This window comes from Oreochromis niloticus, linkage group LG17, assembly GCF_001858045.2.
Source record: "Oreochromis niloticus isolate F11D_XX linkage group LG17, O_niloticus_UMD_NMBU, whole genome shotgun sequence".
NCBI classification, from domain to species: domain Eukaryota; kingdom Metazoa; phylum Chordata; class Actinopteri; order Cichliformes; family Cichlidae; genus Oreochromis; species Oreochromis niloticus.
Window position 1 is genome coordinate 27,567,340 of NC_031981.2, and position 27,391 is coordinate 27,594,730.

At 39.8% G+C, this 27,391-nt stretch overlaps 3 protein-coding genes across 8 annotated transcripts in view; 2 read left to right on the plus strand and 1 right to left on the minus strand.

The window, feature by feature from the left end:
- The window catches only part of LOC109194466 (extracellular matrix protein FRAS1), a 39,321-nt gene extending 21,914 nt beyond the window's left edge, over positions 1-17,407 (plus strand). Inside the window, exons 4-8 of one of the 5 annotated variants that reach the window (XR_003214478.1) lie at positions 1,909-2,069; positions 14,546-14,597; positions 15,376-15,516; positions 15,876-16,164; positions 17,069-17,114. Coding sequence is in view for 3 of the 5 variants with exons in the window: in XM_025899476.1 (XP_025755261.1) it covers positions 15,445-15,516; positions 16,853-17,068; positions 17,242-17,376 (423 nt within the window). In the remaining 2 variants the exon portion in view is untranslated. The other 4 variants (XM_025899476.1, XM_025899477.1, XR_003214476.1 and 1 more) reach the window with 4 other exon arrangements.
- Positions 1-27,391, plus strand: part of LOC102078176 (leukocyte elastase inhibitor) — a 72,229-nt gene that overhangs the window by 34,324 nt on the left and 10,514 nt on the right. The gene's annotated exons all lie outside the window — the stretch shown is intronic.
- Positions 18,829-26,080, minus strand: LOC109194530 (cystatin-B-like). 2 transcript variants are annotated; one of them, XM_019346597.2, is made up of 3 exons: positions 25,248-25,439; positions 21,187-21,273; positions 18,829-19,055 (listed from the first exon to the last, which is right to left on the minus strand). In XM_019346597.2, the coding sequence occupies exons 2-3, from the start codon at positions 21,259-21,261 to the stop codon at positions 18,861-18,863; spliced, it is 270 nt and encodes an 89-aa protein (XP_019202142.1). In that variant the 5' UTR covers positions 21,262-21,273; positions 25,248-25,439; the 3' UTR covers positions 18,829-18,860. The 2 variants fall into 2 exon arrangements, 1 of the variants encoding a protein (XP_019202142.1); XR_002056781.2 differs by lacking the exon at positions 18,829-19,055 and adding an exon at positions 19,207-21,082 and having other exon boundaries at positions 25,248-26,080.

The following is a 27,391-nucleotide window of genomic DNA, read 5'->3' on the forward strand; positions in this document are numbered from 1 at the left end:
ACGCGTGTCATTTCATTAAAATCATCGTCTTTACCCTTTGGACCAGTGTGGTTACTTGCATTCCTCCTGTGTTTCCTTCCCTATATTTTTGAACCTTAACATTTAGTAATGCTGTTCTCTGGAAAATGACCCATCACCAGTAAGACTGGACCGCCCTTGTTCATTCCACCAACCTTATTTATACAGAGAGAAGGACTACAGTCAGACTCATGTCTCACCACAGTCCTGTGCTCTTGTAGATCAGGTAGTCCTCTGGATTTTTCGTTATTTTATGTGTGTGTGTAGTTTTACTTTTCTTTGTCTTATCATTTTGCTTTGACTTTTTCGCACACAGCGAGTCAAGTGTGGTTGAGTCATAGACACCAGTAGACAGAAGCAGCAGAGGAAGATGATGTTGCAATTCAAATTAAAAAAAAAATCTATGAAATAAAGTAAATAGAGTTTTTGTGTTGTGATGTTTTGCTAATTATAAAACTATATTTTTCACTGGAACATTTTATTACTTAATAGACACACACGTGTGTCTCTTCTATAATAAAATTGTGCTATCAAGAGTCTGCATTTCTGATGGTATGATGGTGCATTAGTCTCTATGGAACTGGCAGCTTGCTCTGGAAAGGCCCCAGCAATGCTGAAAGGTATATACAGGTGTTCGAGCAACATGTTTTTCAGGGAAGGCCTTGTATGTTACAGTATACTAAACTGCATACTGCAGCTATTACAACAGAAATGAAAAATCAGCAGTTAAAATCCAAGATCAGACAAAAATCTAGTAGCTGCTCTCATCACATGTTTACAGACTGTTGTAAAAGAAATCTACACAGTGGCAAACACGACTCTGTGCCAACTTTTTTGACATATGTTGTCATGATGTTCAGAAAGACCTTTTTTTGATTAAAATGATCAATTTTTCTCAGTTTACACATCTGACATGATACATGATATTCTGTGTTTTCGTTCTTTAGTGACATTTAACCTCCTATTAACAAGTATTTTATTCTGTGAGCCTCGGCTGTCTGCATTCTTTTCTGTAGGCTGTCCTCCCACTCTCTTTCCTGAAACCCAACTCCTCCCCATCTCCACCTTAAACACCTCAGTGAGCGCTTTAGTCAAACCCCAGTCTTCATCTTCACCACCACAATCTTCAAGACTCTGGGGGATACTGGGTAGAATGAACCTGCTGAGCTTTTTTACCCACGTAGGGCAGCTCCAGCATCTGCATATCCTGGTCATGGATTGCAGTTGTAGGGCGGCTTCTTATACATAATCTGGACTGGACAGGTGACTAATGTCATTTATATCTGTAGTGTGTGCTACAGCCCTGCAGGCCTGAGCATCATTTAAGAAATGTTGATACTGAACAGCAGAAGCAGTTCAGTTAATCAGATATCAGTAAAGTCTGTGATTCTCAGTTGTTAAACAGAGATATGGAGAAATGGTGTTGAACGCTGTGTTTAATACAGACACTTTCCAAAAAATTTGAATATAATTGAACATTTTATTTTCATAATTCCATTGAAAACGTTAAACTTTCATAGATTATAGATTCAAGGCCCACAACTTAAACGATTTCAAGTGCTTAGTTTTTTTTATTTGTACATAATTTGGGCTTCCAGCTCATAAAACAAACAAAAAACAGGAATTCAAAAACTTCAGACATCGGCCCAAATTTTACAGGGCATGAATGTTTTAAACTGAGTTTCACACACAACTTGTGCTAAACTCAAAGCACCTGCAAAGTTTTTCCTCGGTGTCATTAAATTGCTTCACTTTGGTTCAATTGTCTCAGTTAGGTTCAATATGGGGAAGACTGCAGACTTGACAACTGGGCAGAAGAGCATCATTGATACCCTCCATGAGATGAGTAAGCCACAAAAGTTCATAGCTAAGGAGGCTGGCTGTTCACAGAGTGCTGTGTCCAAGCATATCAATGGAAAGTCTAGCAGAAGGGCAAAATGTGGCAGGAGAAGATGCACCAGCAGAAGAGATGATCGGACTATCAAACGGAGAAGATTCAAGAATCTGGCAGAAAGACTGTGTGGCGGCGCGAAGGCGGAAAACCGATAAAGGTGACTAAATGGTGTTGACAACGACAGCTGGGCAGAGAGTTACACCCCAGGAGAGATTACTATAGCCAGTGCTAACGCTGCACCAGTTACAAGAGGCACTCGGGCTCATTATTAGCAAGCAGAGGTGAGGCAGGTCAATTTCACAAATCAAAGTTTATTAGACAAAACTACTAAAAGCATAGAGCTGTAACACCAGAGAACTTCTTAGGTAGCAGGGCTGGCAATACAAAACTGTTAATTAAAACACTTTATTAAAAAAACATTAAAAGGACAAGTGTCGCTGCCACAGTGCTAACCTAGTTAAATTAGCAGCTCGGTAAAATAATTAAACCAGTTATTCACCTGTGTGGCCTCACTGCAATCTGAATGGTGCGTTATACCCCTTTCCCAGTGTGTACACCCACATCCATCAGGGGGGATTCCACAACACGTACCTACCCCCCACAACAAGCGGCTGTGCCTCTACTAAAGCAAAAAACCAACAAAACCTATAAATCGAAACTTATAAAGCATCAAACTCAGTAAATGAGATCTAAAAGAAACAAGAACAAACACACTCTAAGATACAACTCCTTTTAAAAGCATGATTAAAATATAAACAATTAAGAGTTAAATACCATAAAACAAGGAACCAGTCAATGCCAGCTCATAAATGACAGTAAAGCTACAGCTACTTTATTCACAAGACCTTTTTAAGTATTATTATTATTATTTTTAATTATTTTTCAGACCTTTCTGACGCAAATCCAAGGGGATATGCCTTACTTCAAGCTGGGGATCTTTCTCTATGATAGGCGGATGTGTACACTGTGGAGACACTGCAACCTAAACGAGACTGATGCTATTGATCTGTGAGTCTATGATCGATCTATGAGTGCACTGAAAACAGAGACTTTCCGGAAGTAACCCCGCCACTGCGGGAAGAATAAAGAAAATCAAAGTTGTGCATTTATTTTAACAACCGGAGCTGTTTTCACATTGGCTGGTTTCTGCGACTGTTATAACAGAGTTTATGACACTTCTAATTAATCAGATGTGCATTTAAGTACATTTTCAAGCACGCTCTAAAAGTAAAACCATTTGTACCAAATATTAATATTACTAATCTCTCTCTCTCTCTCTCTCTCTGTCTCTCTCTCTCTCTCTCTCTCTCTCTAGATATATATGTGTATATATATACAGACACACACACACACACACATACATACACATATATATCTATATATCTCTATATATCTATATCTATATATATATCTATATATATATATATAGATATATATATATGCCCCATCCACTGAGCGCTCAACACAGACAGCAATGTCAGAAGAAAACTTGATAAAATAATTTAAAAATTTTGTATTGTTCGATACATATGCGTACCGAACCGAAAGCAGTGTATCGAACGGTTCAATATCGATACGAGTATTGTTGCACCCCTAGTATATATGTTTATGTGTGTGTAAGGCAGTGACTGGAATAAGTCACAAGGTGTCACTGTTGAGCTGCATATACATTGTAGATTTTAGCAATTTTGGCCATTTGTCCTCTGCAGGACACCGTAGTTCAGATTTCTCGTTTGTGCAGGTGCCATCTTGGTTCAGTGTTTACTGTGATTTGCAAAAGCACTGTCAGTGGTGTACTGCATTGGTTTTTGTTTAAAAATAAGTGTTCCACTGTGTAAAATGGCAGTTTGCTAAGCATATATTGTGTTTGTTGGGAGGTTCATGTATGGTCTGATGAGAGTATGAGCAGTTTGTGAGCATGTTTCATTTTGTAATATCTGCCGCAATTTCGGGCTACATTTCCGCTAGTTAGCAGAGCACTCATTCGGGCAAAGTAATGCAAGATGAAGCATTAGCTTTTCAGCTACAGTTTGCTGGTAATCCTGCTATGTTAGTTTTGTGTCATACTCATTCCTGAGACTGAGGAATTTTGTAAAGACATGATTATTTTTGTGTCATGTGTTTTTTTTATATATATATATTTGTTGTTGGCTTTCACTATATGTTGATAATCACGCAGTGTTTACTGTGATTTGCAAAGGGCCAGCAGCAGAGTTGGAGTGGTGTTTGCCCCAGCATTTGAATAAACGGCGCGGTCCGAGCCACAAATTGAACGCCTGTGTCCGACTGCTCTCTCCACTGTGCACCCCAATCCAACACAAAATTACACAACGCAGAGTCCGGGGTGTAGGGACGCCCCTGTACTGGTTGGGTTACATGTGTGTATATATATATGAAACTATAAAGTGTCATAAACTCTGTTATAACAGTCGCAGAAACCAGCCAATGTGAAAACAGCTCCGGTTGTTAAAATAAATGCACAACTTTGATTTTCTTTATTCTTCCCTCAGTGGCGGGGTTACTTCCGGAAAGTCTCTGTTTTCAGTGCACTCATAGGCTGTGTCCCAATTCAGGGTATACACGCTTGAAGTACGCATTTCAAGTGCGATTACGTCACCGCCTGTGGCGTGTCCAGCGGGGTGGCCTGGGGGGGCACAGGCCACCCCCCAAACCAGACTGGCCACCCCAGGTGCCACCCCGAAGCCAAAACAATAAAATCCAATGAAAAATCAAATGTATGATTATGTTTTCACAGTGAAGCTCAGATATCCGAGTGTAAGTGAATGCAGCATCGGCTTCTGAGCTATGAGCATCGTGTTAGCAAAGGTAGGAGAGCCAAGCAAGAAAGAGGCACCGCAGAAAAAAGTTTTTCGGCGAAAGATTAACAGTTTAGCTGGACTGGCCATCGAGCATGGCGGAGCTTCCACAGCGGCTAGCAGGTGGATGCGTGAAGGGGAGGCAGGAGGAGAGACCCGAGGCGGCCTCCGGTCCCAGTGTCAGGTGAACTGAACTTCAGGTAAGAAGTTATGACCTGCAGTCTATCTGGGTCAGATATAAACCAAGTTTAGGTGGAGTTTATTTTTGTTATGCTGACTTTTTACAGTCAGTTACAATAACTCATACTGCGTGCTAGCTAGCATGACGGAGTTTCTATACAGCTGGGTGGGTGCTGTGATGTTACTGATAGTGAACTTTATTTTATTCATAAGTTTAGTTAGTAGAGTTGCCAACCGCTCCTTAAAAAATGGAATGGTCCCTCATTCAGAGAAAATATTACAGGTTTTGTATTGAGCTGAGAAGAGACGCAGTTTGTCCCGGACTTCAGCTAGAATGGAAAAAAGACACAAAGCTGGAGTTATTCTGTGTCTTTGCTGCACAGCTGCCTCTTTTCTCTCATTCTCTCCCCCTCCCTCTCCTGTTGCTACTTCAATCATGAAACTGATCAATGATCAGCTGATCGGCTTTTCTCTCGTTTGTTTATCACCCACTTTGCACCAGAAAGAGGAAACTAGCAGATGTCGCGCTAAACAACAGCAGCACGTTTAAGCTTGATCAGCTGTTGTTAGAATTTATTTAATATTAATTTCTAGTATCAGCTGATGTTTGCTGGAGCCACAGCTGTAAAGCTGCTGGTCATGATGTCGGTTTGGATATGTGGTGAGAGGGAAACATGAAGATGAAACCAGGAGTAGGGCTGGGCCATATTATACCGTTCACGGTAATACCGGTATAATGTTTGGCAACGATAGGAAAATGAAATATCGCGATAGAATATGGGTCAAATGCGCATGCGCAGTGCCTTTGTTTTCATACGCACATGGCCGATTGTTGAGTGAAACGGATGAACCAGAATTAGTTTGTAAAAATGGTGCCACTTCAGTGATGTGGAACTGGTTTGTTGTTTGTCCGTCAGATACACAACAAAGCACAGTTTTTTGTAGAACATGCAAGTGGCCGTCGTTATTGCCGTATTTGTCGGACTAAGGTGCTCGTAAACCTGGGAGTAATCTGGGTCCTAAACTCCCTCCTTTTCAGGTCCCAAAGTCAAACAAACACTGCAGCATCACTAAGAGTTAAAAACGGTCTAAATTCTTTCATCTTTCATAAAATGATCAGCGTTGCTGCTTTACCAGGTGTAACTATGAAGTTTAAGATCCAGGCACCCATGAAAACAGAATTTATTACATTTAACGGAGTTAGAAGTTAGCAGGAAGCTAGCGGAAGTTAGCTCGCTAGTTTCGCTAGTTACCTAAGCATGATATAGCATATTCTGACTGAGAGATTTCTGAAAAAATTCAAACGTACAGCTCTGCTATCACTTCCAACACAAACGAGGACAGAAAGCTACACAGCAGTGACGTTTGTAAGGTTACTGAAGTTGGGCTAGCTGGTTTATAATGATGTGCTACGTGATCGCTAGCGACACAGCTATGTTAGCATAACAAACAGTGAAGCTGGAGGATGAACGCTAACACTTTTCCACTCAATAAAAGTTAACGAGAAGTTTCCTGATGGTTAGAGACAAGTGCAATCGCATAGCAGGATGCTGTAAACGGACCAAACTTCAGTCAGGAGAACAACTGAGATAATCCATCCACAATACGAGGTTAGTCATTAATATACTGCAACAATATGGGAATAGAGCAGCTGTGATAGAATACAGCATTAATGAATCAATTGTACAGAAGTGGAGGAAGCAAGAAGAATGAGTTGAATAAAGTTTGATTTATCTGACTGCTTTGTTTCGCTTAATGTGTCTTATAACCCCGTGCACCTTATGGTCCGAAAAATATGTATTTGACTTTTTTATTTGGCGCACTGCAGTATAATGTTGCAAAGCACCTCTTTTTAACTTCAGTGGATATTATACATGGTTATGCTCAGGATATGTCAGCCTATTTCTACTGGAAATGCCTTTTGGTTAAACCTTTAGCAAGGAATTTGCATTTGCACTGTTAAGTTTTTATATAGCTTTAATGCACATAAAAAACAGCTGCTTGTTTAAGTGAAAATAAATGGATGGTGTTTTTTTGCGCTAGTAAAGTTGTGGAGTTGTATTTTGTTTCGCATCAATTATATCGTCAGTTATATCATTATCGCAAATTTTCAAATATATATCGTGATAAATATTTTTGGCCATATCGCCCTGCTCTAACCAGGAGATGTCCTTACTGAATCATCAGAGCTGAACAGGTGATGGAGAAACAGGTTTACCTTGTAGGTGACATGAATGAGCTGAAGTTATGAACTGTTTCTGAGAGACAAATAACACCAGGATCCTTTTCTATGTAGCTGACAGCTGGTAACTGTGCAGGGGCGGATCTAGCAAAGTTATGCCAGGGGGCCAACAGGGAAAGGGGGGCACAAAGAAATACTTTTCTTTCTTATTCTCATTTAAAATATTTAGCTTTTATTAAATAAATATCTGAATCTTGCGAACAAAGTTTTTATCTGATGTAAAATTGATAGAAATCATACATATACCAACAAGACAGTGTACATCACTGTCACAACAGCGTTTGTTTTCATTCAAAGGCTTTATGGCTTTAATACCTGGCGGGCCGGTCTCTAGTCAAAATGCCCGATTTTTCGTTCCAGTCCAGCCTGCAGGTTAATACTGGCAGTGTCACCATGCCAGCTGACTGTATTTTATCATCAGCCAGTGTTGTTCTTTATACATCAATATTACCAAAGTTTATCATAAGGCAGCATAGAAAGTATTTACTTGCTTTCAGGTTTTATTCAAATGTTAGTCTTTTCAGTTGTTTCCCCACTTTTTTCCTGTTTCAAAATCAAACACCAGTTTGTGAGAAGATTATCTTCTTTTTTTAATAGGCAGATAAAGTTTTGCATTGGCTAATTTGCCAATTGTATGTTAAAAATGTTCGTATTTTAATATTTAAAAATGTTTTTGCCCAAAACATACGTGCACTATATGTCAGTAAAAATACTATGCAAATATTGCTGCACCATAGTGGTTAAAACCTCGTTCTAATAAGAGTCAAAAGCAAATTCAGTTATTAGGTTTACAGGGTTATTGATTGATGGTTAACTGTTGGTAGAATTTTTTTAACATTATCTGCCAATTACATCTGCCACCCTTCTCCAAATCTGTGCCCCTACCTGGCCCCCCCAACAAAATTTCTAGACACGCCAGTGCACATACAGAAAGAATCATTGAAAGATTTAAGGTATCATGCCACATTTGACCTCTGACCTCTTGTTCATGGTTAATAAATTAAGAGTCAAAGTGAAAGACAAATTTGAAACTTTGTTACTTACTACCGTTGTTTGGAATAGAAAGGAATATAGGGAATTTTAGATTTTTATTTCAAGACAGCAAAAACCTGACATCTGTGCAGACCACAACTAGACAGATAAGCAGATTGGATTCAGATTTGATTTAAACTAACATCAGTCAGTCTCTAGAAGTCTAAAAAGTTTGTTTCTATCATTAAACATCCAATATACTCAACTTCCCAGAAAGTTTTGACTTCACGTGTGAAAATAGGAATGATTTTTGTTGTGTTTTGTACCACGACATCAGCTCAGATATTAACCTGCATAGCATTCAGCCCATGTTTAAACAAAATGTGGCATTTTCTGCTATTTCCTGTCAGGACAAATGGAAATGAAAATGTAATTTGCTTTAATATGATGGAACTAAAAAAGCTTGATTTTCATCACTGATTTTGAATATTGGGTCTGTCTCCCAGCCTGACTGTCCTGATTATAATGATGTATAAACCTTCAGCTGAGGAATAGATGCCAAAAGCCAAGAAGACCATAGAATTGTGCTCATTTTGCTGTCAGTAGATGACATGAAGAGAGCTGATACTGAGATGTCTTTATTTCCTCGATGCCTTGTTGGCATGTTGAATGAGTTATTGCCTTCCTTGTGTAATGTTAACAAGTTTTAATTTTTTTTAACTTTGTGAAATTCCCTCCCCTCTGTGGTGAGAAATAACTTTGCTATTGCAGAGCTAAATTATTCAACAAGTTAATACCTTCGCAGCGAGGTCACCTGCGGCACGAGAAATCCATTTTCATGTTATTTAATGTTCCTCGGTACAATGACAGTCCTGTAATGAAGTGCCTAATTTAAAAATGTAACATCACCTATTGGTGAAACCAGCTTAGATTATAGGACTCACATGTTTTCATTTCTAGTCTTTAAAACCTCTCTACCCATCTAGTATTAATTCCTTCTGGGATACAAATATGTATATTATGCAGACACACAAACACACATGCAGCTATTACCCATTTCTTGTTTTTATACCTAAGATGAATTATTGTTGAATGAAGACATTTTTCAAACACATGTAATTGCCAATTGTGTTTATTGGGTAAAAAAAAAGGTAGAAGGGGGGAAAAGAGGTAAAAAGAGGAATAAAAAGAAGGAAAGAGAGAGAAGAGAGAAAACCCCAACAATCCCCTCTGAGCAAGCACCAGGCGACAGCGGATAGGAAAAACTCCTTTTAAAGTGAAAGACACTTAAAGGAGAAACCTATGGCAGAACCAGGCTCAGGAGGGGGCAGTCAACTGCCGGGACTGGTCGGGGGTGAGGGTGAAAAAAGAAAAAGGAGGGAGGGGAAGGGGGAAAGGGGGGGATAGAAAGAAGGAAAGAGAGAGAAGAGAAAACCCCAACAATCCCCTCTGAGCAAGCACCAGGCGACAGCGGATAGGAAAAACTCCTTTTAAAGTGAAAGACACTTAAAGGAGAAACCTATGGCAGAACCAGGCTCAGGAGGGGGCAGTCAACTGCCGGGACTGGTCGGGGGGTGAGGGTGAAAAAGGAGGGAGGGGAAGGGGAAGGGGGAAAATTAAGTTGGAATAGAGGTGGAGGAAGACATGGTTACATCAGGTGAGAAGCAGCAGTGTCCCTCCTCCAGAACCAGTGGAAACGTTTTCTCTTCTTTTTCAGACAATGTTCCACGAGCACTTTTTTCTCAAGGATGAGGGTTTTCAGCTCATCCATTGTTTCTGTGTTTTCTTTCTCAAGTTTGCTGCATCTTTTCACCATGTCTTCTAATTGTTCTTGTTTTTCTTTAAGCTTGTCTTGCAGTTCTTTAACTGTTGCCTCCTCTATTCCCTTTGCCTTGTGCACATCTGTGTGCATGTCTTCCAGCTGCTGGTTTCTCTTCTGGATTTCTTGAAGTCTACACTGCAGGTCGTTATGTGTTTTCTGTTGTTCTTGCTTTTGCGCCTGGATTTCAGTGTTTTTGTACTTCAAGGTCTTAGAAAGTTCTTCAAGTTCGGTATTTTTTCTCAGCATTTCATTGATGCTACTCTGCATCGCTGAGCATTGTTTTTCCATTGTTTTCTTTTCTCCTTCCAGTACAGATGTTTTGTACCTCATTTCATTATAGAATTCTTGGAGTGCTAGATATTTCTTCTGGAGAAAAAATTTTCTTCTTCCTGTTGTATTTTCTGTTGGTCTTTTCTTGAAGCAGCTCTTTATTTTTGAGGAGTGTTTCCTCAAGAGTTATTTGGAGCATTTTGCATTTTTCCTCCAAGACTTCAAACTTGCGGTCCGTTTCTTTCTCGAGCATTTCTTGTTGCTCTCTCTCTTCAATGAACTCCTTATTTCTGTGCACTTTTTTATCAAGCCTGATTTGGAGCAGTCTGTGTTTTTCCTCCATCTCGTCAAGCTTGGAGTCCATTTCCTTCTGCTTCATTTCCATTTGCTTCTTGTCTTGAAGCAACTGTTTATTTTTGTGCAGAGTTTTATCATGTTTCGCCTGCAGAGCTTTGCATTTTTCCTCCATGGCTTGGAGTTTGCTCTGCAGGTCTCTCTGCTCTACGGGCTGTTGTTTCTTGTCTTGGAGAATCTCTTTATTTCTCTCCAGAGCTTCATCAAGCATAACTTGCAAGCCTTCATTTTGTTTCTCGATGTTCCTCAGCTTGCACTCCATTTCTTGCTGATGTATTTTCCGTTGGTCTTTCTCGTGAAGCAACTCTTTATTTCTTTCCATAGCTTCATCAAGCATTACTTGCAAGCCTCTATTTTGTTTCTCGATGTGCCTCAGCTTGCAATCCATTTCTTGCTGATGTATTTTCCGTTGGTCTTTCTCACGAAGGAACTCTTTATTCCTTTCCAGAGCTTCATCAAGCATTACTTGCAAGCCTCTATTTTGTTTCTCGATGTTCCTCAGCCTGCAATCTATTTCTTCCTTTTGTATTTTTGTTGGTCATTCTCGTGAAGCATCTCTGTATTTTTGAGCAGTGTTTCCTCAAGAGTTATTTGCAGCATTTTCAGTTTTCTTCCAAGACTTCAAGCTTGGAGTCTGTTTCTTTCTCGAGGATTTCTTGTTGCTCTCTCTCTTCAATGAACTCTTTATTTCGGTGCACTGTTTTCTCAAGCTTGATTTGGAGCAGTCTGTGTTTTTCCTCCATCTCGTCATGCTTGGAGTCCATTTCCTTCTGTTTCACTTCCATTTGCTTCTTGTCTTGAAGCAACTGTTGATTTTTGTGCAGAGTTTTGTCATGCTTTACCTGCAGCGCTTTGTATTTTTCCTCCATGGCTTGGAGTTTGCGCTGCAGGTCTCTCTGCTCGGCCTGCTGTTTCTCTTCTTGGTGCATTTCTTTAAGTTTCTCCAGAGCTTCATCAAGCTCTTCTTGGAGCTCCTGATTCTTCCTGACCATGGTTTCCTGTTTTATGCTCTCTTTTTTCTCCTTTTGGAGCATATCTTTATTTTTTTTCAGAGCTTCATCAAGCTTTTCTTGGAGCACCTGATTCTTCTTATTTTGGAGAGCCCATTGTTTCTCCTCAATACCTTCTTTTTCTTGAAGCTGGTAGGATAATTTTTCTAATTCAGCGCTCTTTCTCTCATTTTCTTCCGTCAGGATCTTAATCTTCTCTCTGTTCATGAGATTTTCATTCTGCATTTCTTCCAATCGCTGTTCCTCTAATTCTACCTGTTCATCCCAAGGTAGAGAGCTCATATAAGGGTCTAGGGGCTCATACCATGGAATAGAGCTGGGGTCAGCTTCTTGTCTTTCTTGCTTTTTCGGAGACATGTTGGAGTTGTTTACCGTGACTACGAAAAGGATCCAAAGGTTTTGAAATGTTTTACTGGTGAACGTTTGAACGCTGCTGACATAAGTGCTGCAAATAACGGACTAAAAGTTGTACATCCTCACCCCTATTTAAGGATTTTGAGGATCAAAGCTTCAAAGGATCAAAGCTTTAGAAGCCCGTGACATCAGAATTCCATAAGCCATGAGGTTGTCACATGACATTTTTGAATGAGGTCATATTTTTGTATGAATTTTTTTAAATAACATCAACATTCCGTAAGCCAGTGAGGTTCTTACATGACTTTTGAATGAGGATAAATTTTTTGCTTGGAAAATTACCAATAAAGTTTCAATCCCTGTTATTTTTGTTAAAAAAAAAGAAAGAAAGAAAAAAAGTGAGTAAAGAAAGTAAGTAAAAGTACAGTTTTATTTATATAGCATCTTTCAAGACAAATTCATTTTGTTTGAGTTGTTTTGGTAACTCGTTGAAGTGTTACTGGGTATCATAACCAGTTTGCGCATACAGTGAGTGAAAGCATTGGGTGGACTGAATGAGGCTAAATTAAATCGATAGAACTGAGTGGAGTTCTATCGATTGTATTGATCAGACAGTTAGAACAACAACTAAAGGAAACTTTGATTAATCTCAAAGGAACTAATATAGGTTAACTGGTAGCTGATACAAATCAGGATTTAAAACCATTTTTGGTTTGTGTTAGATTTATATTGTTGATTGTCATTTATGCTTAGAAATATCTACTTATATATGCTTAGTTGTAGATTGATAGAGGTTTGATCCTTAATAGTCTGCAAACTTTGTGTGCATTCCAGAGTGTTCTGGCATGCACACACAACTTAAGGTCAGGAGAGAGGTTATATCTGCTCTTACTGATTTATGGTATAGGAGGACACCTACTCTGTATCTGGTTAAGTATAAGAGCCTTTTGTTTAGATGGACCGTTAGACTCCTGGCACCAGCGTTGGGGAGTCTTCACAGGTACACACACACACACACACACACACACACACACGCACTTACACAACGCACAGGCAAGGTACTCTTTGTGTGTATGTATACGTCATATGTTAATGACCCTATGCATATTCATGTAACCTCAATTAAAGAGCAGTGTACGGGGGAGCGGACAAGAGTAACTGGGGTCAAGCAAAGGAACGGCGCTTGTCCGGTTCTCTCCCGTGCACGGAAACAAAGAACGTTGCCTACTTGTGTCTTCAACGTTCCAGCGAATAGGTTTATGCTATGAACCTATCAGTTTGTTTGTTTTTCTGTTTGACTCCTTGTTTTGTTTAATATTGCAATTTATATGATAGTATTATGGGTTTGTTAAACTTTTCAGTGTGCAAATGTTGGAAAATGAAATATCACAGCTGGAAATCAATGAAAGTGGAAATTCAGAAGAACTACCATCTCCACCCTAAATGACCATAGCCCCTCCACCCTTATTTGTTTATTACATTATATAACTGCCCTTGTATACAGACCCACAATGTTTCTCTTTCAGTATTTCTTACACATACACCATGTATATAGTTTCACTCACATATATGTATACATATACATTGCTTTTTATTTTATTTTATTTATTTATTTATTTATTTCCCCCCTTTGTTGTATATTGGTTTCTCTTCTTCTTACTTTTGCACCTTTGTGGTCAAGCTACCCAATTTCGCTATGCAAGAAACATCACAATCACAATAAAAAGCTCTAAGTCCAAGTCTTTTCCTCATTAATGCACATCATAGATAACTATGTAATGTGTCTGTTGCACACTTTGTATGTCAGGAATAACCATAAATGTGTTGTCTTACAAACGGCTGTATCAGGTCTTTGCATCCACAATAAGCGAGGATAACAGAACTCCTGGAAAGCAAAAAAATCTGGTTCTTGTTTTTAAGACAGTCACCTTTAGTTTCACGCTGAGTGATGCTGGATTGTTGCAGACAAACCTGATTATGTTTCCCACTGGGTTTTAATCTTCAGAGGCAACACCGAGTAAAGAGAAGCATTGTTATTTCAGTTTAACTTTAGTCTCAGTTTAGTTTTATCCCCTTGTAAATTTGATAAGAACCAAACTGAGGAAACAAACTCAGTGTGTGGCCAGAAAATGCCATGGTGGCTTACAAACACATGTCACAACAAAATATGAAGGATAAGACAACACATGTATAACGGAAAGAGACGCAGAAGAATTCATCTCTGAAATTTCTCACTTTATTGAACTTGCATTTGCCCGAGACCACCGGAATTGGTGGAATAGACATAAAGAAAATCAAAGGTAGACAAAAATCCGTCAGGAGGGATCAGGAGAGAGCAACGGTCTGCCAAGCCATTCCCTGTTTCAGAGTTTTGTAGTCTTGCACCTGCTGTTGCTTTAATATTAAACCAACAAGGTTGAAATGGACTCACAGTGGTTTCTGCTTCTTAATTGGACAGATTTATATCCCTTAAGTATAACCAACTTTGTGTTATCATCAAGCATAACCTGTTTTTTTAGCAGTGTAAAACCATCTCATACGAAAGATCAAATAACAAACATAATGGAAGTTTTGGGCTTAACGACTACTTTTCTCTCTCTCTTGTCTCTTTAGGCACTAGGATCAGCACCTTCACGCAGGCTGACCTGGCATCACGCAGCATCCAGTACGTCCACACCAGTGAAGAAGAGAAACATGCCGACCAGTTCTCCTTCACCGCTTAACATGTTTTAAAATTCATTCATGAAGGAGGTCTAGATGCAGATATCTACTGACTACAACAGAAGCTCTGAAATATTATTTGTTCTTCCTAAAGACTAATTGGGTTTTAAAAATAACTTTGTTCCCAGTTTGACCAAGAAATAAGTCAACAATCCTTGTGTGTCCAAAGAGGGACCTTTAATCCCAAGTGCAGGGAACAACCTTAAATGGTGCAGAAAACAAGCTGTTGACAGGAATTAAGAAAGAAAAGTTTTCTGATCACTTAAACGCTTAGCTTAAATAAAATTTAAAAAAAAACCTTAACTATGTCATTAAATTGAAAAATATGAAAGAAATGTGAAAACTAACAAACTCTACAGCTTTTATAACAGCGGGAAAGTAGCAGCTTCCTGTCCCGGTCTCCTCATGCATAAATCTGTCTTGCTAATTCAAACTAATGAGGATCACAAGGACTCGAGTAAACATGTGAAAAAGGTCATTTGACCTTCACGCCTGGCTGACTGCAATGTGTGGAAGCTTTGTGGCCACTGTGGTGCTTGGTGAAGTTGTGTAGCCCCTTGGGGTTAAACTTTTTCATCACAATGAGACTTTTCTATTTGCTGAATTGTTGAGAAAGTTCTCAGTGAAAAGTAGGAAGTTGATGGCAGGATGTAGTTTTGGTTACACATATGTGTATCGCTCATAGGTTGTTTCATCATCTTGTTATTGTTCTTTGTCTTCAGGTTGCTCAGACTTTCTACATCACTATCAAGCCTGTGGACGACTCCCTGCCTCTTCTTCAGGTCCCTGGCATGAGGGTGCAGGAGGGTGTGAGGAAGACCATCACTGAGTTTGAGCTGAAAGCCACCGATGCGGACACAGAGGTAACACACTGGCTACATACGTTTTCTGCAAATCTTTCACAGCCTTAATTACAGTATATGCGTGACATCATGACAAGAATCAGGTGTCACCTTCTGTGGCGGGAACTACAACAGAGATGCTTTGAGTACTTCAGAAGGTCTTAAAATAAAACAAAACAAAAAACTTTTCAAATGTGTAACTGAGGTCAAAATACAGCATTGAAGGACTGATTTCTTCAGCATGCACACTCATACTTCTTTAATTAAGGCGAAACTAAAGCAAATGTTGGATGTTATCCATCCTCTGCTGCATATATTGTAGAGTTAATAATATGTATGAAGTAATTTAAATGAGCTTATTTGCCTTTTTCCTTCTTTAGGCATCAAATTCTCTTTATGAGCTGCACAATATAAACAGATGTCAAGAGATGTACTCTGAGACACTTCTTCAGCTGAGAATCAGAGAGGAGAAACACACAGTTTTACTTGCATGCAAGGGCAGCCACAGAGCACCTGCACCTGGAGTGAGGGCTCCGGGACTCGCACTCTGCCACTGCCCTGGTCTTTATTTATACACAAGAAGAGTGATACAACAGTGAATACGTTTGTTCAGTGGAATGTTGATGCGTGAGCATGTGCGGATATGTGTGTGTGTGTGTGTGTGTGTGTGTGCGCGCGTGCCAGGAGAGGCTCCTCTACCTGGTACAAAGTGAAACTGCTTATTAAGCTCTTATCTAGCAGGTACTGCTCCTTCCCTGCATGATAACAGGTCACAGTGAATCAAAACAGTCTGAGTTATAAAGTGGTCATCATGCAGTATTCTATCATATGCAAACTTATATTATTAAAAGATTATACTGACTACTAAGTACAATTTTCTATTGACAACAGATCATATCTTTGAAGCTTGGTATGATTTGTGAACTAATTGGCATCATGTTTGGAATCATCCCAAAGCAGTACAGATACCAGTTTAGAAAAGAGCTGGACCTCTGAATGTTTATTTTGAGACGATTACCTAAGCTGGCTAAACTAAGCAGCCGGTTTAAGGGATAATCCAACACTGTTAATCCCATAAATCTGTAATTCTCAGTAAAAACTTGAAGATTTATTTTCTACTGCCTTATTGTAGAATTTTAGAGAGTAACACCCAAAAGTGATGTTAAGGTTTGCCACTATAGATATTTTGAAGCTGATTCCTGAATTTGAGTTCTCACTATTTTGCTGGTTTGTTGGTTGTGCAGAACCAACACTGCTTCTTTATGTAGCTTCATCCTAGGGAGACATTGCAGGCGATATCATTGAGCCGTCCTTCCTTTCCCTGCATTTTCCCTCCTATTACACCACCTTCCTCCAGGCAGAGTCCATCGTCTTCAGCGTCATCCAGGCTCCTCGACACGGCACCATCAACGGCCAACACTACCGACAGATAAGCAGCTTAACCATGGACGACATCGACCAGAACCGCATCAGCTACAACCACGACGGCTCCAACTCGCTCAAATACCGCTTCACCTTCACCGTGACTGACAGCACCAACCTGCTCTTCATGGTGGAGGACAACGGAAAAGAGGTGTGTGTGTGCGTGTGCGTGTGTGTGTGTGTGTGTGTGCGTGTGTACGTACAATTTTATTACAGTGGGATGATTGAAATGGCAGAGTGAGGGCATGTCTGCGAGAGTGTGCGTGCTCTGACCTTTTGTGAATTTGTGGGTGTATTCATGTGCTTCTGTCTTTGTGAGGACAGAAACTGGGCGCTTTTGAAAAGGGCGGGCACCTCCGGAAACAGAGAGTGAAAATATTTTTGCAAAGGACATGTTTGGAAGGACAGGATATTTCTGTAGCAAAGTTTTGCCTTTTCTCGTCCTCCTGTAAGCTTTGATGTTTTTGCTTTTCCTGCTTCAAATATTCATAAAAAATTAGGATAATTTTCCTTTTTTGTGTCATAGTGAATACTAATAAACCATATACTACATGTGCATTTTAAAAACTCACATCAATTGGCTGACGGTGTATGATATTAAAAGGAAATGAAGGCTACTTTTTGATAAGGTGTGCAGCAAATGCTTATCTTATCAGCTTAGTGTGGGATCACCACAGTCATGGTTGGGATATACTGTGTACAGCAAATATATCCCAACTATATCCCAACAAATCAAACAAAGCCACTTTAATGTGTCGCATGCTCAATTTGAAGCTTGTAAACATCATTTTCTTAATAATACATTCCCAATAACTGAAATAACCCTTAGCCTGAGAGACGGAGGCAATATGTATAAATAAAACAGATGAGATTTCTAGTACAAACTGTAAACATCATCCCGACTGTGAGCATTTGCTCCCATATTCTGCCAAATGCTTGTACTCAATCTAAAAATATGATTGAGATATTACTATTCTGGATATTAATGCATAATTTAGTACTGTTTTCATCTCTGTGGTGTTTATGCTGAGCTTCCTGAAGGTCATTTGGCCAATTTTGAAGCAGTTGGGCTCTCATCTAAGTGTTTCCTTTCCACAACCTTCTGTGGAAGGTGTAAATGAGCAGAAACCCAGAGCCAATAATAACTTTCACGATCATTTCCAGGCTATTTTATTTCTCCGAGTACTGTGAATTGTGAACAAAAGTTAGCTTTCAAAAGTTTCAACACACTGTATGTCGTGTTTTGTGATCCACTGCTTCTTCCTAGTGATGCTACGTACAATGATTAGATTTATAACACTGCTGCATCAACCCCAAAATGATGTGTTTGCATTTATAGAGGTTTGAAACAATAGAAATAGATTAAAACAAACAGATAAAAAGTGACACATAAAACAAACATTGTTAATTTCTAATTTAGTTTCATTCATTTCATCATTAACTTGCACTCGCATTACTACACTGCCATTTTAGGTTCAGGCCATTAGGTGGCACAGTGCACTTGTGGCAGGATAGTGCTACCATGTAAGGAAGCTAGAAGACTGGCATGCTTGCTGGTATCCAGTTAGGGAAGCAACACATTAATAAGAGAATTCTGAGTAAAACCAAAGTTAGTTTCTAGTAACTAGTTACTAGAAAGGAACAAGTAACTTTTGATAGAAATAACTACTAATGTAACTAAGTTACTAATTTAAAGTAACTTACCCAACACTGCGCACATGTATTTTCATTTTCTTTTGTGGACTTGTCTCAAAATTAAACAAATTTAAGCAAAATTTGTGTGGAAACAGTGATTGAAAGCCTCAGCTGTGATGAAAGAAACTCAATAACAGTTAAAGGTTTGCACACACCTTCTTTTAAAATCACTACATAAGTGAAGAGATAGTACCTGAAAAAACCCCTGATTGTTGCTTTAGTTTTCACCTGACCGATCAAATTATCAATCAGTGCTCTTCTGGATGATATTTTATAATTCGCAAGACCTCAGAGCTTTGTAGTGTTTCCACTGTGCTCCCTGCATGCATTACAAACATTACCTTAATGAAGTAGTTGGTCCCAGCTACGACTTGTGTTTTGTAGCTCTTTGCAGTGAAAACCTCGAAGTTTCTCCCAGTTTTCTGCTCTGCGTGAGGTTTCATCTGAATAACAATGACAGCAACAACAATATGAATGACAGGCCCTGTGTGTGAGTGTAAAATCTCCCTTTTCTACTCACTGCATCACAGATGTTCTGAACTGCTTCATCAGCCTGCTTCTCCTCGGTCAGCCCTCCGCACATTTCCACTTTGACAACATTTTGTTGGTAAAAAACGACCAAAAAGCTAATAAACACACATCAATTCACAAGACTCTGCATTGTAGACCAGCGCAGGGGAAGAGGGGTATTTGTTCGTACGGTATTTGTAAACGATCATGTAAAAAAACAAATAACACAACAGCGAGTCATATGACCACATTTTGGACCGTACCATCAGCTCAAGAAGAAGGGGGATGGTAAAAAAAACAAAAAAAACAAGCACACTTAGACTAGCACAAGAAAATAATCACTTTTGCCCACATTTTTACCGCATGTGTGGGTTTGTCGGAGCGTGTGACAAAATACTCTCGAGTCTGCCGGGAAGTGAAAATACAGGGTGTGAGCTGTGATTGAAATCCAAATTTCCCAAAACTTTATTTATTTAATACAATTATACCTACTAAACTTAAGGGGATAGAAACAAAGTATCGATCCTAACGAGCTAGCATCGATCAGATACCAATACTAGAGTTGGTATCGATCCACCTACATTTAGTGCACAGGTGTCGAACTCCAGGCCTCGAGGGCCGGTGTCCTGCAGGTTTTAGATGTGTCCTTGATCCATCAGAGCTGGTTTAAATGGCTAAATTACCTCCTCAATATGTCTTGAAGTTCTCCAGTAGCCTGGTACTGAACTAATGATTTGTTTCAGGTGTGCTGACCCAGGGTGATATTTAAAACTTGCAGGACACCGGCCCTCGAGGCCTGGAGTTTGACACTCCTGCTCTAGTGTATACTCCTCTCTGTGGTTTAGATATTATTTTCTTACTATTATTTGTTGTTCAAGGCTGTAGATATTAGATTTTACTGTTCCCTAGTTGTTGTTGGGTTTTTTTCATTTTTGTTTTGTTTGGTTTTTTTCCACCAGGGGGAATCTTCTCTTCATATACTTTTGAGAGAGTTTCAGGGGGCTCTGCCTTATTATTACTCTCTTCTAGTTAACATTTAGAGCTGGAAATGTTAGATGCAAAAAATTAAAAAAAACAAAAAGGAGATTTTAATGACTGCAAACAGCATCAAAATTAAAACAGGGAAATGAAGATACAGCCACAAAGTGACACAAGCTAAAGAAAAAAAAGAGCAGTACAGACAAACATCTGAAAAAGACGTGTTGAAGGCCACTACAAGATGGTCTACCAGATTAAATAGTTAATACATTTAAATAAATGAAGGAAGGCTGAATGATCTGGTCAAAGCATGGTTGAGACCTACAAACAATCAAGATGTGCAGGAGACATAACGAGGACATCTGCTGGACAAGTGGGACTAATGCAAGATTAAAAAGAAATTCAGCTGTGACTGACATCTTAATACTGATTATCTTCTGTATGGACGACCATGTCCATCATTGTAGAACACAATAAATTAGAGAGATTAGTAGCCTGAATAATCATCTAATGTTTGGTTAGATTCTGTATATGCTGCACAAATTATGTCTCTAAAAACAGGATAACATGTGTTGGACTTTTGGGACTCTGTTAGAGTCTTCCATCACACACATACACACAGAGATAATTCAGACAAGAGTACTGTTAACCTTACAGTTATTATAGATGAAGCAAATATGAAAATCAAAAAATCATCAGTAGCTGCAATGATGGTAAATGCAATGGTAAAAGTTAATAACTAGCAAGAAATCAACGATCACAATCATTTAGTTTTTTACAGAATTCAACTTTTAATGCTTCAAATGATGAACTCAAGTCAGTTATATAAGTCTAGAAATAAAGATTTTTAATATATTGATTATAACCTATAACAGAGAGCAGCTGAAATACAAAGTGTGATTCATTAAAAAGGTTGGATGGGATCTTTGTCATGATGGTCTTCCACACCAGTAACTACAGCTTCTCCTCCATAACATGGAAGCTTCAAAATAAACATAAAATAAAAGTAAAACATAACGTAAAATGCAGAGCACAGAGTTGATGTGTTGTTTAATATGTGAGTCTGAATGTTATGAAGAAGCTCACCTCATCACAGATTGTCTGAATTTCCTCATCAGCGTCTTTCACCTTCGAGAATCCTCCACATTTTATGGCATCCATTGTGAAAGTCTGCTGAAATAAACAGAGGAGACAGTTTTCTGGTTTTATGTGTCTCAAACATACTGGTGCCAGTCCCAGTACATATACTGGGTAAGTGACCTGGAAAGGTGACTCTAACGCATGATAGGAGGAGCAACATGTGAAACCACAGCCCCTAAATGTTTGCTTACACTGTCTTCTCAAAATATCTACTTGTGTAATTGTCTTAAATTATCTGTGTCTTTAAAACAGATAAACCTATGCTTTCATATGAACTTTTCAGACGACTAAAAAGGACGATAACTAAAAGGTGGGATTTTTTGTTCTGTCAGTCTGCAGTCTGTGATAAATGTCTTATAAAAACAATTTATTAGGGATGCACCGATACCGATACTGGTATCGGGTATCGGTGCCGATACTGTAAAATGTGTGCGTACTCGTACTCGTAAAAGTTAACCGATACCATGAACCGATACTCATAATTCCCATGGACTTAAACGCCACGATAACATAAGGTGTTCACAGTTGATGTTATGTGATGTAACTCTACCCTGAATATAATTTGCCCTGTAATATGTCACAAGGTAAATACAGGTAATTAGAGCAATCAAACTGTTACGTTAATCATAAAAGTATTATTTTATGGTATGTAACTCTGAAGGGAGTTAAAATATTTTTCAGAGTTCTAATTTTCTGGAGGCCTGTGAAGGTAGCATAAAACGGGACCTTGCATGGGGAGATGCACGAGGTTAGCTGAACCAAAGTGAGAGACTCGGCTAGTTTTACTGAGGTTAACCAGCACAAAAGAGTGTGTGACTAGAAAGCTGACCGTGTGAGAGCTTCACAACAGAGTGTGGGTGAAGTGACTTTTTGTTTCAATGGTTGCACCACCGTGCTGTGTTTCCAGCTACGACCGCCGAGGCTACAGGCTAGCCCGGACTGCTTGGCTGCGCCTCGGAGGCAGCCGCTATGAACTGTCGGAGAGCTGGACAGTGACTCGCTAACGTGCTGTAGCAGAGACAGCATCGGGTCCGCAGGGAGTGGATTTAGTGTGGGACTGGTGAACGGCGACCTACCGATCAGCTGAACTGTAAGTCAGACTTTTGTGCTCTTACTGGGGAGAAGAGGATTTTTCTCCATCGTCCGGCGTGAGCAACAAACAGGCCTGCAACAAGTGTGAATGTGAGTGTGTGTGGGGCCCATGTGTGAATATTGTATGTTTAGTGGATTTATATAACGTGTTTTGGAGTGTATATTAGTGAGTCACTTACCAAAAGGTGATAACATAAGTTGGGTTGTTTAATATAATTTGAAAGGGAATTATTTCATTTATACAGTGTATTTCATTTGGTTAAGGAATTGGAATATCATTTGAGTTTAAAAAAGGGATGTGTTGTACAGTATTTGTCTCTGCCCTTACGTTCAGTGAACGTTTCGTTTGTGTTAAAGAGTTGTGTGGGGTCGTTTCTTTACTACTGGTTAAGTTTAACTTGTGTGTGGTAGAAGTATCGGTTTTTGTACTCGGTATCGGCAAGTACTCAGATCCAAGTATCGGTATCGGATCGGTTTGAAAAAATTGGTATCGTTGCATCCCTACAATTTATGTGTCAAAAATTATCTTAAATAAATACAATGAACTTTGCAAATTCTTCTTTAAGCTGACTGTCCAGAGATAAGCTATCAAACCTTAGATAGATCAATATGCCAGATCTGCAAGTTTTTTTAACTGAAGGAAAAAAGTGTGTGACTGAGGAACCTTACAGTTTTCCAAAACACCCCAAAAACACATTTTCAAGAAAATTGTAAAAGGAATCTTGAGTCTATATAAACCTGTTTAGAGCAGATGATTTACTTTACTTTTACAAACATATAAACTTAAAAAAAGTAAGGAAACTTCTATTTGGGCAATCAGTTCTTTGCTGTCGCACTTCTTCTTGGTAATAAATCTTATGCTATTGGAAAGTGTTGGGTCTGCGCTTCCACAGGCCCCGCTGGTTTAGAGACTTATTCCCGTTAACGAAGCAAAACAGCTCAACCGGTTTTTCACATGCTAGCAAGGGAAGGATCTCAGAGCAGCCCTTCTGCCCTCGGTGTCAGACCACTTCGAAGAACCATCACCCCACAGCAGCCTTTTATTTCTGTGACACACAGTTTACACAAACACCCATTATAAAAAAAAACCTATGGTTATAAAAGATAAGGCACTGTGTGTGTGTGTGTGTGTGTGTTTGGGGGTGCATTTGTGTGACCTGCTCACCAAAAGGGTCATAAAGGCAGGAAGTTTACTAAACAAGAAAGCAGAACCTTCACCTGGGATGTGCCTATAATAAAACACTACAGCCTCCCCCACATTCAACAGGCTGGGGAGGGGGTCAGAAACAAAGGAATGTCTTTGATCATACAGTTTGAACTAAGACTTACAGATTTAAGTACAAGAATGGCAACATTTAACAATTTGACTCTAACAGAAAGTCTGTTCATTTTCCCTTAAATGGTGCCATGTTTGTAAGGAAAATGTATTCATGCCTTGAGCAGCAGAGGTGAGTATGTGGATTATGCCCATAAAATATTGCCAGATCTTCTTTGCCAATGCCAAACAGCTTATTCTGCTATTGACTCTTGTTTTTAGCTTCAGGTACCCCAGGTACTGACAATCCAGTGCGTATTGTTGCCCACTTAGTATCTCCTGTGAGCATGGACCCTGGTGCAGCGATCATATGCTCCAAGCATGCTACATTTAACTGATGTGGATAGGGCCTGTGCCATAGGGCAACTTCAAACTTGACACCACAAGAAGACCGTTTCCGCTCACTGTCTGCATTTAGAAACTATAAGCAGTCTGCTACAGATTTGCAGTCAAAGTTTGCAGGATGATTTTACCAGTGGTGCTCTGTCCAGACAATCCATCAGGCCCATAAGCACTGACGTCAGCGACATGTGCACTAAGCGTGAGCGTGAGGAGAAATTTTAGCAATGAATACAGATTCTGCCTTTAGCAGCTGGATTGTAGTCTCAAAGTGTGGAGAAGACACAGAAAAGCTCTGAGCACAGATCCATCGAGGCTGGGGTCTATCACACCAGGCAAGACCCCAGGTGCAGGCTGTTTAAAGACACCCCTGAGGAAATCCAGCACATAAAGGTTGGGTGAAAGATGCTAGCAGGCAGGAAACACCATAACCAAGTGGCCGGCATAATATACAAGAACATCTGTGCTGAGTATGGCCTGGAAGTCGTAGCGTGGTCGATAATGGCTGAGCAAAGGTCCTGTGAGACTTCCAGATACAGACGGACAAAACGGTGGTGGCTAGCCAACCGGACATAGTGGGGGTAGAGAAGCAGAAAAAGACTTCCGTAGTGATAGACGTAGCGATACCAAACGGCAGCAACATCAGGAAGAAACAACACGAGAAGCTTGAGAAGTACCAAGGGCTCAGAGAAGAGCTCAACAAGATGTGGAGGGTGAAGGTAACAGTGGTCCCAGTGGTAATCGGAGCACTAGGTGCAGTGACTCCCAAGCTAGGCGAGTGGCTCCAGGAAATCCTGGGACAACATCCGATTTTATTCGATAGCCTACAGAGTAACAGTTTAGCCAGGGATGTGTAATAAGGGTGGAGTACTCTGTGGATATAATAATAATGCATTAATTAATAAATAAATTATACAGTTTATATCATTTATATGTTCATTTATATAATCTACACACACACACACACAGTTACTTTAGCCTTCCCCACTGCTCTGCCACCAACTTACCGTAAGGTTGACAGCTGCAACTATTCTGATGCACACAGCACTATGGTGCTAATTACATTATACACACGCAGCATTGAGGCTGTCCAAAGAGCAGCGACTTTATCCAAAATGCTGTACATGTCACAATGCTTTCACATTTATAAGATAACTGCAAAACACTGATTAAAGAAATACAAGATGCAGTTGCGTTCATAATCAACATCACCAGAACTCTTACCATCAATAACACACACTGCAGTAATCAATATACTTACAGGTATCTGAACACACACTGGCAGTCCTGGACTTTCCTCACCACCAGCCTATATCTGCCATTTCCCACTTCAGTGTGCAGCTCTCTTATTCCAGCCACGGGGTGCCCAGCATTCCCAGGCTTGCACTCTTAATAACTGACGGAGTGAAGCCGTCACGGTGCACGCACTCAGAGTATGACTCATGACAGAAACATACAATATCCAGTAAGTAAGATCAGTTAAATTTATAGTGTCATTTACTGCTTATATCATTAAGGGAAATTTATTTATTTTTGTTTTCCTTTTTGTTTTTTCAAAAATGTAATTAAAAACATAAATACCACCCTTATGGGTATACAGTAAGCTTGAAGATCAGACGACAGCAAGTTAAGTCTAAAGTCAACTCTTTTAGTCTGACACAGTACTTCTTTCTTATTTTTCCTTAGTTTGTCATTCAAATGATGAAGTGTTTCTGGTCTATAGGATAAACATAATACACGTCAAATAAAAGTCAAATATTTATAGTCTATCATCAAATGTTTATGTGCTACAGTTCATCCTGACTATTGTATAATATTATTTATTCACTTTTTAAAACATTTATGGGCCTGAAGTTTTTTGCTTTAGCTCTAGCTCATGTGAGAAAGAAACTTTTCACAGAACTCTGTGCTGTCCTATGAAAAACCAAGTACAACACCTGACTCGATACTTTGTCGAACAAAACAAACCACAAAATTCACATTGATGTAATTAACCCTCTGATGCATAGTGGTAGGGCTGCTCAATTAATCGAATTTTAATCTCGATTACGATCTGGGTTTTCAACGATCATTAAAAATGACTGAGCCGATTATTAGCACCTCCCTCGTGCTTTACTCTCGCGCTGCTCCATGTGGAAATCGAGCGCACCTCTCTGCGTTTCGAACACGCGTCACAACAATTAAGAGGACCCGAGGGAAGCTCGGAAAGCTCGGAAAGCTAAGCAGAAGTTATTTGGAGAGGAGAGGATAATGGCTGCTGAAGAAAGAATGCCGTTGGTTGAAAAGAGAGGTAAAACGACTTCAATGGTGTGGAAACCAATGTTCTCTCTAAGCTGCGCACGTGCGCAATTGCGCACTGCTGGCACGGTCTCAGCACACAGAAAATCTGCGTTGCGCACAAAACAAATCTAACCTAAATTGAAATTAAAATTAAAACTTTAACAATTCTGTTTTGCAGTGTTAGTCAGTAAGTGACTGGCTGCTCCTGTAGGGGATTAGAACGATGCCACCTTATCCTATAGTCCAGCCAATAATACGATTCACATTCGTATACACGCAGCCGATCAACGTTGTTGACAGGCTGTGACAGCGTCCTTATGTGCCGACACCGGTGTTTTAGCTAGCAAAGCGGCGTGGCTGATGTGGAGTGAAGCCACGTTAATGACAACATGTACAACCATTGGAGATGTGAGCAGGACAGACGGAACAATTGACGGGAAAAGTGTGGACTTTATACCAGTTTTTAAATTGTGTTGATAGGCCACGTAAAACCAGAGTTATGATAAAAATATCTGCAATGTTTGGTTTTCTTCCTGAATACTATCGTTGTTTATATTTACTGCGGGAAGAAACGGTAAAAACGGCGTTTTATAAGGAAAACGCTCGAAAGCACTCTCCGCCTGTGAGCAAAAACAAAACAAAACCCCCACCCTTTCCTATTGGTCGAAAAAAGTACCGTGTCGACCAATCAAAAAATTATATGGCAACATGGCATCTAGTTGTTAAGAAACGTGGGGAAGTTTTATGAGTGACGGCGGTGTTTTGAGATGTGAGAGATTTGCGACGTTTAGCGCAAATCTTGTGTAGTTAGTGTGTAGTGTAGTCAATAGTTTTGTTGTGTGTGAGAACAATGAGGCGACTGCTGAATGTTACAGGAGTGATACATCTCCTGTTGTCAGGCCTGCAGGTATCAGGCTGTTGTTCTCACCGCCACGCGACGACGGCTGTCCCAATTCAAAGTGCACTTCAAATGCATACTCCAAATGCGCCGTCGATTTCCCTAAATATCAAGCGTGGTCCGGTGCACGCTTCGTGGTCCCATATATCCCACAATCCATAGCGCGGCGGTGGGTGTGGATAATTTTGCCGCAAAATACGGCAGAAGGGAGCGGCCGAAGAGTGAAC

What these genes read in the sequence shown, in the direction of transcription:
- LOC109194530 (XM_019346597.2), bottom strand. Translation starts at nt 21,261, where the DNA reads ATGGATGCCATAAAATGTGGAGGATTCTCGAAGGTGAAAGACGCTGAT. An exon ending in TTCAGACAATCTGTGATGAG is followed by an intron (nt 19,056 to 21,186) that starts GTGAGCTTCTTC and finishes ATTGTTATTCAG; the next exon opens with ATGAAACCTCACGCAGAGCA.